Source organism: Macrobrachium rosenbergii, chromosome 21, assembly GCF_040412425.1.
Source record: "Macrobrachium rosenbergii isolate ZJJX-2024 chromosome 21, ASM4041242v1, whole genome shotgun sequence".
In the NCBI taxonomy this organism is placed as follows: Eukaryota; Metazoa; Arthropoda; class Malacostraca; order Decapoda; family Palaemonidae; genus Macrobrachium; species Macrobrachium rosenbergii.
The window spans coordinates 34,375,719-34,390,646 of record NC_089761.1 but is presented as its reverse complement, the minus strand read 5'-3'; the positions used below and the strand labels follow the sequence as shown (position 1 = coordinate 34,390,646).

Below are 14,928 nucleotides of genomic sequence, written 5' to 3'. Positions count from 1 at the left end.
GAAGTCGTTGCCATGGCAACGGAGATCCCTCACGTTGTCAGGAGTCAAGTGTAAACAAACCGAATTTTCTCGTGTAAAGTATTTTTTAAGTGTTCTTAAGTAAACTACCACTTCAGAGGAAGATGTCAGCGGGTGCGCAGACGGAGAATATATCGAATTTCCAAATACGACCCGATTTGAAGGACAAGTAAGTGTGGAATAGGCACGGAGATATAGTAAAGCTATGAGCCTGTAGATCCATCGGTACCCTAAGCCTATAATGGCTCGCTCCGAATCGCGTATAATTAACATAATATAATCTAATTACCTTAATTACTATTAAAATATAATTAAATTATGCACAGATTGACTTGTTTCATAATTTAGGATAGGGACTTAAACTAGATAGGCATTCTTTCGTAAGACTGTAATCAAGGGCAGGCTAGCCTAGGCTAGTTCTGTATTATTAGGTCTAGTCTGTTAGTTTCCTATGCTAGTTTAGGGTTTCGGGTATATTAGGTTATCGAAATGTTTTTTTGTGATTCTTTCCAATGCCTAAATAGTATAGTCGTGACAGATAAACAATTTGGTGAGAGCATTAGGCTTAGTGATAGTCCAGGACATGTCAGGCTCAGTAAGGCTAGACTGGAAAATCTGAAGGTAGAACTATAGTATAATTCCAGTTTCGGGTAGGCCTATATTAGGTTACTGAAAAGTTTTTTTGTGATTCTTTCCAACGCCTAAATAGCTTAGCCGTGACAGATAAACAATTTGGTGAGAGCATTAGGTTGAATGATAGCCCAGGACATGTCAGGCTGAGTAAGGCTAGACTGGAAAATCTGAAGGGAGAACTACGTATAGTACAACTCTGCACTGGGTATTACCTCGGAAGTTGACTTTTTCTATAGTATTTTGGTTGCTTATCAAGAATTTACTGTTATTTTTTTGTCGGCCGATTGTAATTTGTAATTAACCTCAGAACTGATTATGTTTTTGTATGTTGGCCGTCCTGGAATGCTATCGCTCATGCACTGTGTTATAGGGGAGCTTTTGGTAAAAAGTGGAGTTTTCTTCACTGGCGGGGTCTGGGGGCCAGAGCCCCCCAGCTAAGCAACGCGACCTGCTAGGTTAGGTTAGGTTAGGGTACGTCAGGTTAGTATAGTTCCTTTTATAATAGGTTTCTTTAGCTAATCCCTTTTTGAACATATGGCTTCCTAATGACTTTCGCATGCACGGAACCATTCCATAACATCATGGCAGCCCTGTCTTTCTCCCAGTAATTTCCCCCCACCCAAAACTCCGCGTTCCCAAAGGTCCCCAACCATGTTGGATAGAGATGAGGTTAATAATAATTGACCAACAATAAACAATACCACCTCCTTCATCAGCAACACTGAAAGTATAGGAAAAATCAATTTCCAAGGTAATGGTCCATACGGAGCTGTTCTATAGTGTTACCAGTCTGAATAACTGGCAGGTTGAAAATAGTAAATTCCCATTAATCTTTTCAATTTAAAGTCAGTTCTAACTTATGGTAGGCATATTTAAATGTTGTTACATATTTAGCCTGCACTGTTGCTGTTCTTTCCTAGAAGGTGAAATATGGTTTTTCCATTTGTGTATGTTGTAGTTCAGAAGAATTCTGGAATCTTCCCTAGATGGTGACCCCCAAGGGTTTTCGGGTGTCGTTATCCAGGACTAATATTTCTTGGGAGTCATTATCTTTATGATAATGACTCCTTGGGAGTCACTTTTTAGGAAAGATCCAAATTCAGAATCAATTGACATCCCTTGTAATGTACTGAGGATGAGAGGCTCCCAAATGAGAAACCTATTCATTGGGGGGGGGTTGGAAATTTTGGGGAAGGAGGGGCAATTGAAATTGGTGAAAAGAGGCGTAAACCCTAACTTAACCTAACCAGATTAGGACGCAGTCCTACCTAAAGTCCTGCCTAACTACACCTGACCAGCGATGAATGACCTCTAGGTCCCTGCGCTTGTCCTTTGGCATAAATTTCATGTTCTGTCCCATTCTGTTCCATCCTGTAAGAAATTTTAGGAAGCTCAGTGGATATTTTGCTGTAGGCTAAAACTGTTTCACATTAAAATTTAAGAGTACAGTGGACCGCCGCCAATTTGCGGTTCCAGATTCGCGGCTTCACCCATTCGTATATTTTTCTGAGAAACATATATACACATTATTCGCGGAAAATTCACCTATTCGCAGTATTTTTCGTAGAGGATTATTCATTAATTACTGTATTTTCATATCATTTTCATGATTAAATGCATTTTTTGTGATAAAATGCTCAGGTATCAGCATTTGTAGATGGGATTTTGGTGTTTGAACTATCAAAATAGGCAGTTATAAGTGTTTTTAGAAGGGTGTCAAGTTTTTGCGGATTTTAGCTATTCACTGGGGTTTGTGGTAAGTACAGGTTAGTTTAGGTATTTGAAAGGTCAGACCTCCAAAGGCTCTGTTAAATTGAGGTGTTATTTATAAGGAATGTAAAACAATTCTGCACAGTATACCTTTGAGACTGTGGACTTAGTATCTTTGCAAATCTAAATCAGTGCCTGTTAATTAAATCATAGCTGATAGTCAGTATGCATTTAAGAAGCAGTTAGGTACCTGCAATGCTCTTTTTAGACTTGACCTGCCATTTACAAGGGCACCTTAATAGGGGTTTTGAGTGCAGAGTATTTAAAATAGATTTTAGTGCTGCTTTCGATTTAGTAAATCACAAGGCACTTACATATAAACTTCAGAATCTTGGAGTGGGTGGATATGTTTAGGATTACTTCAAGATTTACTTACAGGCAGGCAGCAGTGAGTTGCTGTGGATGAAGTCTTTAGTCAGTCTTGTAAAAAAAAATCAGTAAAAGAAGTCAAGAACATCCCCACTGTTATTTTTGGCCTGGAAAACAAGATTTTACATTATACATAATGACTGTACAAGTTACTAAGTCAGTGGCCCCAAGTTGTTCCATTAATGAAAAGTTTCAGTTGAATAATAATAATTTATAATGGAGCCAGTATGTAGGGTAACATATATTTTGTGGTTGTAAAGATAGCTTTTGGTAATCTGAAAGATTGTGAGAAGAATAGAGATTGCTGTCTGTACAGTTTTATCTTTTGTTGTACTATACTTTTAATGGGATAGATATTATACTGTATCATGTTCATATGGCAAACTGCTGTTTAGAAACAAAACATAATCAAATATGCTGATCCTGGTGAGAGAACCATGGACCCACTTTGAATTTTGCCTTTCCTCCCAAAAGTGTCAGCTTAGGATGTTGAGTGTTGAAGTCAAGAAATGCCCATTGACACTTTTTAGTCTTAGATGTTTATAGTGGGTTGATGCTTACAAGTATTGAACCAATCAAAGCATTCATGAAAAGTTTTGGTTAATTTTACTTATACTTTGAGTTTTATACTGTGTTAAGGGTAAGTTTTTTAATTGTATTAAAGATCATTCAGTGTCATAAGTTTAGAAGGATCAAGATTGTCTGTAGTTGTTTTATAGCACTTTTAATGGGGTCAGAACTATTTCTGTACCATGGTTGCAGACTGTTTAGGTTCAAAATGTACCAAAAATGCTGATGTGGGTGAGAGAACCATGGAACTCAAATTTTGTTTCAAAAGTGTAGTTTTTTCCATGAGTTTTAGTAAGAGTGAAATCATGATGTTCTTTATAATGATGGGGCGGGGATGTAGCTTTTTATATATTTATGAACTGGTAAGTATACATCTTTGGTGTAAAATGTGTCACAAGTTTTTAAAATTCAATTATACAGAATTTGTTTCGTAACTAGCCCTTCTGTAATGTTGACTGAGGTTCAGCAAAATCTGTATCACCTAACTGATTCTTGTTTCATGCATTTTTTTCATCAGTTAGAGTAATTCATGATGTTTAAGAGAGTGTTTTTTAAATATTTAGGAGGTATAGTATGGTCAAGCAAAATTTTACTTTAAAATCTAATACAGAATTTGTTTTGAGTAAATTACTTACAAGTGTACTTTCAGATGTCTCTTGGACTGGTATCCTAACTGATGGGACTTCATACATATTGGAATAATTCCTTAGATGTTCTGATTTCCGAAACTTTTATGCAAGGTGTAAACATTTTCTCATATATGTATACCAGCGTTAGTTTCAAGTTTTGATAATTGCATAATGATGTACTATTTTGAAATGACATATTATCTCTAATGTTTTTTTTTATCTTTACAGGTTTCGTAGCAGTGTTGTGAAAGAGCTGATCCACAATGCGCTTACAGAGAAACTAACAGGATTTGTGTACAGTGCAGAAGCTGGAGAGGAAATGACTCAGGCTATTTCTGATTTGATTAGAAACAGATTGCTAGGTGAGCCAGTTTTCCTGCAGCCTTCCCTAGAATCACATCTGGTTAAATAACTTTGTATTGAGAATTATTAGGATTACTCCAGTGACCCCTATATCAAAAGGAATTTACTATTTTAGCCTATTACCAGTATCAATTCCTGTTTTACCATGTGGTTAATATTACGACCATAATTTCAGTCAAGTTACTGGTCAGGTACTATATAGTATAGAATACTGATTTTTCATTAACTTTATTTTTCTTCTAGGAGGCTTTCCCTGTAAATTATCTGTATAATTTAATCACAGGAGCACCTCAATTTAAGGGATGCTTTGGGGATCTGGCCTGTCCATCAGGTGACAGAGACCCTGTACTATAGCCTGTACTTGAATATTTTTAGATATCTCACTGTTAACAGCAATTCTGGATACTGTACATAGGTCCTAACCCAAACTAACCAGTACTTTACTCATTGAATTCAGTTTAAGAGAGATATGAAAAAAAAGTTCATAACATCTTAAATGGTAGCACAGAAAAAATAATTACACTATGGCAGCTGGTAAGTACAGACATCCACTAAGTTGAGATGTTACTGTATACTGTTGTTGAGGTACAAGTACAGTAATTAAATGCAAAATGTAAGCATGTAACATTTTGTAAAACTAAGTATTTTTTTATTTTTGATGCAGTTCAAGCAGTGAACAAACCATGAACCCCCTCACATACAGAACCAAGTGTAAGAATAGGAAAAATTGTAATTGCAATTAAGGGCCATTTCGCAGGTTCCTTGGAATTTTTTTCAAGGTGATCAGGATTTTTGATAACAGAATGGATTGACATCTGAAACTGAGCCAACTCATGTGAATAATGGAACATTGAGGTCCTTCAGGACTAAATTTGACATTCCCCATAGGGGGTTAGTGCTGTCAGTGCACCTCACGTGGTGCACTGTAGGCATTACTTAAGGGTCTTTGCAGTGTCCCTTCAGCCCCAGCTGCAATTGTTTCTAGTGCAGCTTACTTTTTACCTGGTATTTCCATTCTTACTTTTCCCCTTCCATCTGAACTTTCCACCCTCTCCTAAATTCAATTTTTCTATTCTAAATGTGAGGTTTTCCTCCTGTTACCTTCTTTAAAAACCTTTTTACCAGTTGGCTTCCAGTAGTTTCTTATTCATTAGTCATTCTCTACACTCATGTTTAAATGAACTATAATAATTCAGGAAATATGAATTTATAAGTTGAAAAATAAGACAGGAAAGTAAATTATATCATTAAATATATCTAAAAAACTTAGTGTTTTAAAATATGTTCAGTAGAAGACTGTTTGCAACCTCCCCAAAATTTCAAACAAGGATTTTCCATAAAGATGGAGTCTTTGTTGCTGTTCGCTATGCAGTACTTAGAGCAGTGCTCTAGTTATAGGTGATACCAGCTCGTGGCAATGAGCACCTTCAGGCTTCTAATACCTTCTAAAACATACTGATGGGGTAGGTGGGTGTTCCCATTCCTGTGTTGGCTGAAAAGAATTCAACTCCTCCAGTTTGTTTTGAAGGAGTACAACCAATAGCATATGTTTTGTCTTATACTCACCATCCTGGATCACACATGACCATAGGCCTAGTAAAAGGATTTTATTTTTTCAGAGATGAATCAGACAGCCTGTGAGCACTATTCACACAAAGTCTCAATATATGAAAGCATAGGTTTGCATGTTAGGAAAAATACAAATTTCTTTCTAATTTGTTGTATTTCTCATTCTTGATTAGAAGTAAAAATCTTTCATGCTACTTCCTTGAAATATATTACCTTTTTTTTTTTTTTTTTTATTAAATCAAGGCATTTGTATTCAACTTTCATCTCACTAAATTACAGTATAATCCTGTAGTTTCCACAGATGTCATTCTTGATCTTATTTTAACCTAAAACATTTTATATTTTGACTTGACTGCAGTTCATTATTTCCTTTTACAACCTTACGTTTAGTGATAAAACTTTGGCTCTTGAATTGACAAGTGATGAGCTTTATATATTAGTTCATTTTGTATGCCATTTTTATATTTGGCCATGATACGGATATTAACCATAAGATATAGTTGTGTGCTCCCCAGCACCATATTTTTCTTCCTTTCTTTCATCTTTCATGCCGCCCAGAAATATACAGGTTCTGTATATTGTGCTTCAGATTCATTTTCAAGATGACTCATTCCCAGGTTGGAATATTGTATGTTGTAGGCCTCATGAAGACGAGTCATTCATTTGCCGATAGGAAATATGTTACGATTGAATTCAGCTTTTCTCAGTCATCAAGGACCCTGTAACTACAATGTATAGACCTTTGAGGAAGACATGTTTGTTCAATATGTCGTACTCTTGTTTCTGAAGTAGTTTAACCAAACTTCCTGATCACTCCCTGAGTCATGAAGCTGGACAAATGCTGTTGGAGGTCAAAGCAACCCTGCAAAAAAAAAAAATATACAGTAAAAACCAACAAGTACTGCTTACTTTGTGTCAGTCAAGACCCCTTCCTCAACAGGGGTAGTAAGTTCCAATTAAATCATCCAGTTTAGTCATTCATTTTAGTTTACTAGATCCCCCATCGCTTATTTACATCATAATATTTTCATGCATTATTTTTGTCATGGTGTTCAAGACCTAAGTAGCAAAACTTATTTGCTAAAAGCTTCATTTATAGAACAGTTGTAGCCTTTTCTTTATTTTTTCCTTCCTCTTCCAGACTTGAATTTACCACGTTACAAGTTTGTTGTCAACATATTCATTGGAGAACAGCGTGGCGAGGGTGTTAAAGTATCAGCTCGCTGCCTTTGGGATGCTGATACGGACAACTATGCCTCTGATGTTTTCTTAGCTGTGAGTACTTTAAATAGACAGTGTTTTAGTGACAGTGGGTAGCAAGATACATTTGTGTAGCAAAGATGCATTTTATCTTTATGCATGATAGAAATGAAATTTCAATTTTTTTTTTTTTTTTTTTAAAACCTTCCTGGGTAAATTCATCCCTAGTTTGACAAATGGGTGTAAGCCAATTTTTCCTCATTCTGAGAAAATAGGTTTCAAAGATTTTGATACTCACAGCTTCTAATTGGCTCATCTTTTCTGGAAATCTTGTCGAAAAATGTGAATGCAGACAGCTGAAGTTTTGATGTTATAGAGTATCAAAACCTGAGACACTTTGACTAGAAAACTCAAAAACATAAAAAACAAGTAAAAAGTTTTCTGTACAGCGTATAATGCTGTATGAAACATTCGGTCACGGCCCATGAAAATCACCCATGGTCCAGTAGTGGCGTGTGTTGTTGATACCTATAGCAGTGCCAGAAGTATGATTATGGATAATTTTAACCTTAAATAAAATAAAAACTACTGAGGCTAGAGGGTTGCAATTTGTTGTGTTTGATGATTGGAGGGTGGATGATCAACATACCAATTTGCAGCCCTCTAGCCTCAGTAGTTTTTAAGATCTGAGGGCCGACAGAAAAAGTGCGGATGGGCAAACAAAGCCGTCACAATAGTTTTCGTTTACAGAAAACTAAAATGGGATATGCCAGTTCATCAAAACAGGGACGAATTTAAAGAATAGATCAGTAGAAAGTGTAATTATGCAGAATGTTCAAGAAACTACAGTACAGGACAGGGTAATTGTCTATGTCATGTTACGTCTTTTCTTGAGATTTTCATGGGTCTGTTGTTCCAGATTAATTATGCCTTACTGTTTGTTAGATATTCAGTCAGTTTTTCTGGAAAACTGACGACAACACATCTTTGCAAACTGCTATTAGCAAATGTTTCCAACTTTGGTCATTTTTGGTATTTTGTAGATTACATAAATATAAATTTAACACAAGTACAGTCCCATTATTTACTAAAGCATTTACTACTACAGTGTCTTAGGAATTAAACCAGGTAGATTTTATTTTATGCAAGTACAATCATTTGTTTTACAAAAACATTTACTACTCGGAGGAATGAAATGAAGCAATTTGATTTACATTTAACAGGGGTTAACTGTGATTGGCTTTCAATAATGGATCCTCAAGATGGCTAAAACTTTCTTCAAAGGGTGCTAATGACACTAGACCTCTATCCACAATGTACAGAGTATTATTTATGATCCTTACGAGACATTCAGGTCGTGGAAGTGTTCAAAAGTTAGATGAACAGAATGGAGAGAAGAATGAAAGTCATATGAGCTTAACAAAGTATATGATGACTATAAAAGCAAGCAAATGGAACAGTAAAGTCAGGAAAGGGTTTCAGCTGTGGGGATGAACTGAGAATTGTACACCAAATGTAACAGACAGTATCACAGGAGATTCCCAGGATTGCCAAATGTAGTAAGAGACTTTTTTTTAATTGATACTTTCATGCCTGTAATAAGGAAAGCAAACTGGGAAGAGAGAAGTGTTGAACCATTTAGGAATGGCAGGTCTTAGGTAAAACATTTCAGTTCATTTTGGGATGCATTGCACAATGAAGCTGGGACTGAGAACGCAGTAAGAATGTTAATTAAACCCTAGGTTAAATGGAAAGAAGTAACTTAACTACTTGTAAATGAAAATTTACCACTAGTATATACAAGAACACATAAGTAAGACCAGTATTACTCCGTGCAGCAGAAAATTTGGGCTCTAACAAGGAAAATAAGAGATTATGGAAGTCTGACTATAGAATGCTAAGATTTATAGCCAGATTGCAGTGTGAAGATCATATTATAACATGAAAAGGTGATGGAGAGATGTAGTTTTTAGCAGTTGGAAAAAATGGAGATCTCAAAGTTGAGATGGCTTGGCCATGTGATGAGAAGGAATGGGGAATACTGTAATTAGGGAGATAAAGTAACAGATATGGACATATCGGGAAGAGACCTGTAAGGAGGTCATGGAAATGATAGAAAATTGGATAGATGAAGACTATACTAGGTAGGAGTTAAAGGTGAAAGCACAAGGCAGAGGAGATCAGAGAGTTCATTTCACATCAAGACCTCTTGTTTGCCAATTTTTCATAAGTTGTATTTTAACAGAGATCTTTCACATTCACAACTGATCCCTGATCCTCTTTTCTTGCTAAGAGCAACCAGATTTACTGAACAGCAGCACCAATATGCAGTAAATGAGCCTCGCTGTCAAACTTCTCAGTTCCAGAAGTCCTTTATTCCTCACGCTGTTGGACTGTGGAACAGTCTCTGAGGATGTTTTGCAATTGGAACTGTTAAAGTTCAAGCAAAGATGTAATACATTAAAACCCTAAAACAATTCTCCTTGTATTTTTATAATTTACTTGCATTTTTATCTATATTTTTATTAATTTGTTAATTTACTTTTTTTCAAATGAACACCATATTGTTTGGAAGCTTGAATTTCAAGTCATTGGCCCCTTTGGTGGGCTTGTTCCATATGAATGAGGTTCATCTTCTGATTAATAATAATAATAATAATAACCAACACAAAAATTTTCATGAAGATGAGACATCGGGTTTCTGGCGTATGCCTTCTGTAGATATTACAGAACCAGAGGGAACTAGAAAAACTCAGTGGATGAGTAGAAATTTCTTTGTCCAACTGCTCAGATACTCCTTACATAAATTACATGTAGCATGCATAAGTATCAAGATAAGTTGAGATCCCTGCTCATGTGGGCCATTATAGGAAATGAAGATTCTGGTAAAGTAGCTAAATCTGCAATAGTTATGATGGCATCAGACATTAAAATTCCATTAATATTAACAAACCATACTTTATGTGAATGCCAAAATTTCAGTTAACAGTGAATGACAAGTAATAGACACAAGCCTTTTCAAAGATATTTTGTCCAAATCTCCAGCATTTGTCAGTCTATCCACTTATATAGTGCAGATTTTATGAAGCTGTAATTTATTCCTCACACCGTTGGACTGTGGAACAGTTTCCCTGAGGATGTTGTGCAATTGGAACCTCAAAAGTTCAAGTGAAGATACAATGCATTACTACCCCAAAGCAGTTCTCATTGTATTTTATGACTTACAATTTTTTCTATTTATTTATCAGTGTTTTAATGTACTTTTTCTTTTCTAATAACTGATCTCTTCTTTCTGCATTTTCTGTTACCCTCTGTTACCTCTTTCAAATGACACTTGGATTTCAAGTCAGTGGCCCCTGTGGGTTTGTTCCATATGATAGGAGTTATTTTTTGAATAATTATAATAATACAGTATTTGTTGAAATATAAACATTCATATATATCTTACACAACAAGGCCCTCAGGCCAGTCCTGCAAGACCCAAGATTTTTAGCTTGGCAGTATACTACCTACAGATAACGTGGTGTTAAAAGCAGATTCTGAGAAAGAGGTAGAAATGTTCTGAAAGACAAAAGAGTGGAATGGAGAGGAGGATTGAAAATAAACATAAGCCAAACAAAGTTGTTGATGCTTTTGGATCGAGAGAACAGTAAGAAATGAGAGTAGCAACATGTTGGATGTCATGGAAAGAGATTGCCAAGACTATTGGTTTAAAAATTAGTGTTTGAGAATTAAAATTTATGGAATAATTTGTATTGGGATAGAATAATTAAAGACCTTGGTTTAGCTTACCTTAATTATTGTAGAATATTAACTGTCTTTTTATTACTTTTCAGGAGACCTTCTTTTGTGCTGCCGTAGTTTTTGCAATCTACTACTATTAACATGAGTTTATTGCTTTATAGGTAGTGTATGTATGACTATAATATAGTCATATTTTATGTCCAAATGAATGCGTTCAATATTTTTTGTATAATTATTATAGTTACTGTTGTAACATGAATGTACAAAGAAGACTTTCACTTGATATTTATTTATTCAAGAAAAATTAAGGAATTTTTCTAGAAAACTTACTTCAAGTTTAAGAGGGAACTTTTGTCTTGTCCCATAAAACTAACCTCATGAAGGTAAGGGAAAGCTGGTCTGGAACCGAAGAATATTCATGAAAAATTCCTGTAATTTAAGGTGCACATAATAGTAGTTTATAAGATTGTAAAGCTGTACAGATAACAGGCTGTTATATTTATATATGGTTAGAGTTTTATGCTCTATAAAATACTAATATTTGTTGAAACATGTATGAATAGTTATAATATTATTCAGATGCAATTTAGATTTTTGAATGATGAGTGATAATTCTACTATGCACTTACAGGTTAGATAAAGCATAAGGGAACTGTGTTTTTACTCTGCCAATGCCAACCACCTCATTGTTCAGTGGTGGCTTTAGGTACACACCTGAACAGGTCACATTTCAGTCAGTGACATCAGCATATTTAGGTAGTGGGGATCTTTTTTCAGTCGAAGTTTGTGTGTATAAGAGGTTACAGGCTTCTGTCTTAAGTAATAGCATGCTTTCCATCCTTTCAGAAAGCTTTGACAGTCTATTTGTAGAGTGCTACTACGAAAATGGTTCACAGATCTTGCATTATTCCTTCTCGAGTTCCTATATTTGCCTTTATATATCACTTATGACAATGTGGTGTTGCATTAATGGAAATGTAAGTGAAAAACATGCATAGTTCTTGAAGACTTGTAGAGAGTTAAGTGAAGCATATAAATTTAGTTCTTAAAGATTTTTATTGAGGTAGGGTGACTTGGTTGCACATGAAGCACAACACTGCTGTATCCAAGTTATTTGCCTGTTCTGAAGAGAAAATATTTGTTATCAGTTCATTAAAACGCCACTTTGAGAAAGGGACTTTAGCGCATTTTAAACAGCAGCAGGGTGAGTTTAACTTCCAGTAAGGAATTTTATTCAATGTAAAGGAAAGATTAAGAGCTAGGTAGGTGTACTTTTTTTACACATGAATTTTTCTTTGGGGTTTGGAGAGAAATATGCAAGCAGAGCATTAATAGTGTATATTCCAGTAGTAATTCAACAAAATCATTTTTGCCCGGAAATTCACTCTAGTTTTTGCTTTCAGAGTAATCTGAAAAATGTGGAAGTTTCAGCCTTTGATTTTTTCTTCCCAAAAGAGGTGTCATATTTATTCCTTTGCAGCCCAGGCATTGAAGTAATTACACATGTACAGAGAACATTCAAAGTTTGATTTTTTCAACAAATTTCAATTTCGTTCCTTTACTACAACTATATTTTTGGAGTATTTTAGGACACTGCTTGAATTTACCTCATCGAGTAAGGTTACTTATGCGTGAGAGGCAAGTACAGCATATTTACTGGTTCTAATAACTTCAGAGTACTGGCTTTCACCTGGGCACGTGATTCATATTGCATCTAAGAGTTGCGATTGGTTGTAACAGTTACTTTAAGACTCATACTCTTATTATAATATGTTGGAACCTAAAAGTGGTGATATAATTATCTTTAAGAGTTTCAACAACCCATGTGTAGGAAAATTTTGCATATTTACAAAGAGAGACAGCAAGTTGGTACCTTTCACATTGCCATTTCCCATTTGAACAGTTACCCTTATGCTTCATGAGTATAATGTCAGCTTTTTTTTTTTTTCTTTAAGTTTTTCCATCTATAATAAAAACAGGTATCTTAGACAAATGTCTTTAACATGGAGCATTTTTAGTCTTTTTTTTTCGTTACTTTTCAGTTAGTTTTATTTGATAATTCACTGTAAAGCAATCCAGTGTTGACTGTCATTCATTATTTTGTTATTTTCAAGTGGTTATATAAGCATTCTTTGCATCCCAGTGCTCTTGACATAACACAAAACATTATCAAAAGATGTCTGTTAAAATTTAGAAAAATGGAGAATATCGCTATATTTGGGATTTTGTGTTGTGTAACACTGTGGTAACATTGATGCTTTAGGTTTGATTATACAATTGGTTTTGATAAATATCTATTGAATGAACTGATGTGCACTTAGATATCTCTTGTCATGGTATGAACTTTGGGAAAGGAGGAATTCCCATGAAGACTTCCTATTTCATCACAGAGGATTTTTTTATATTGATGCCTTACTAGTCATATATAGTTATGATAAGGAGAAATGTGCCACTTGGTTTACTTTTGTCATCAGTTGTTAAACTACTTATTGTACAGTAACAGTAATTGACAGTGGCATTCATTATAAAGCATTAAAAATTTCCGTTGTGAACTTGAAGGACATAAACAGATTTCATCTTGGTATACGATTGACTGTTATTTCATCTTGAAAATTCCTTGCAAGTGATTCTTGAAACATTAAGATAGTTGAGTAATGTACCAGCAAAATACAGTGTAATCATGAATGTGCTCTGTCTTTTTGTATTGTCAGTGAGTAATTTAACCAGACCACCAGTTTTGATTTCTATACATGTAAGATAATGCTTATGATAAAAGGAGTAGAATATGACCAGAGGGTCACTTTTCTAAACTCATAGGGCTTTTTTTTTATATATATTCTATGATATTGTTAAGCTCAAAAAGCTCAAGTGTATTTGAGAGAAATTACATTTGTCTGATTTAATAGGAAAAGGAAAAGGGAACATACGTTCAGCAGATGCTGTCGTTGGACTTGAGATCTGAATAAGAATGTATTTGCAAAACAAACCATTGCCTTGATGGAACCTTGTCACCTCGGTACGAAGGGTTGCGATGCTAAAAATTTAGTACTAGGGTATTCTCGTTCCTTTAACCACAGCCTCAAGTAATGTTATTCTCATTAATTTTAGCAGCCTCATTCTAGATAATGGATCTTGCACTTTACTTGTGCCACCAGTGCAGTTTCTCTGATTTATTTTCCTCACTCTCATCCACTCATACCATTTACAAGCACATTATGATAGGAATCCTATCATAATCACAGTGTGGCTTTCCTATTATAGTTTTACCTACATGCTTTTCTTTTAATTTTCCTTTATTTTCTTGGAACTTTTGGATGCCAGTTTCATCTAGCATTCACAATAGTCGTGTTGCTGCAAATATAGTTTTGTCTACAGATTTGTTTTAAAAAGAGCTATACCCATTGTTTCATGTCAAATTCCTCAGCTAGTGTTTGGCAGTACAGTATACTGAACAAAGATTATTAGTTGTGCAAGTCAGAAACATGGCGTTGGTCAGGTCCCTACTTTGGAGTGTGCCAGAGATGTTCCAAACTCCACTCACAAGCTCATTAATAGCCACATACACCAAAAATTTAAGAATGCACCTTCATTACTTATCACTCGTCATTTTATTGTCACACAGTCTCGGGACTCGTAGGTTTCCGACTTCAGAAAACTATTAACGTTCTGTTCCTCCATGCAAGAGGGGAAATTTGCTCTTGCTATGTATATGTACTTAGGTTCATTCTCAGCTGATATCCCATCGTCCCAAATAACATGGTTTTAGTAAGGCAATGGTTGGTATCTGCAGATTTTTTTAATTTCACTTCTGTTGTGTTTAGTAAGACTTTACAGTTAGTTTATTTTCTTATGAATATAAATGTGATCAGTTTATGTAACCTTTTAATTGTAGTCATGATTTACTTTTCATCACCACATTTACTTCGCAATAAAATTTTATAAAGATTATATTTTTAAAACCCTTTGTATGGGAATATTTGTCAAAGGGCCGTTTAATAACTAATAATATGGCTACCTGTTATCACTTTTTCTCTAAAAATTTACAGAGAAAGTTGATGAAAAA

General features: G+C 35.0%; 1 protein-coding gene across 1 annotated transcript; it reads left to right on the top strand.

The window, feature by feature from the left end:
* LOC136849908 (dynein light chain Tctex-type protein 2B-like) lies at nucleotides 1-14,810 on the top strand. The gene is made up of 4 exons (XM_067123424.1): nucleotides 1-187; nucleotides 4,218-4,351; nucleotides 7,063-7,196; nucleotides 10,958-14,810. Exons 1-4 carry the CDS (start codon nucleotides 123-125, stop codon nucleotides 11,003-11,005), a joined length of 381 nt encoding a protein of 126 aa, XP_066979525.1. The 5' UTR covers nucleotides 1-122; the 3' UTR covers nucleotides 11,006-14,810.
* Nucleotides 14,811-14,928: the final 118 nt, after the last annotated feature.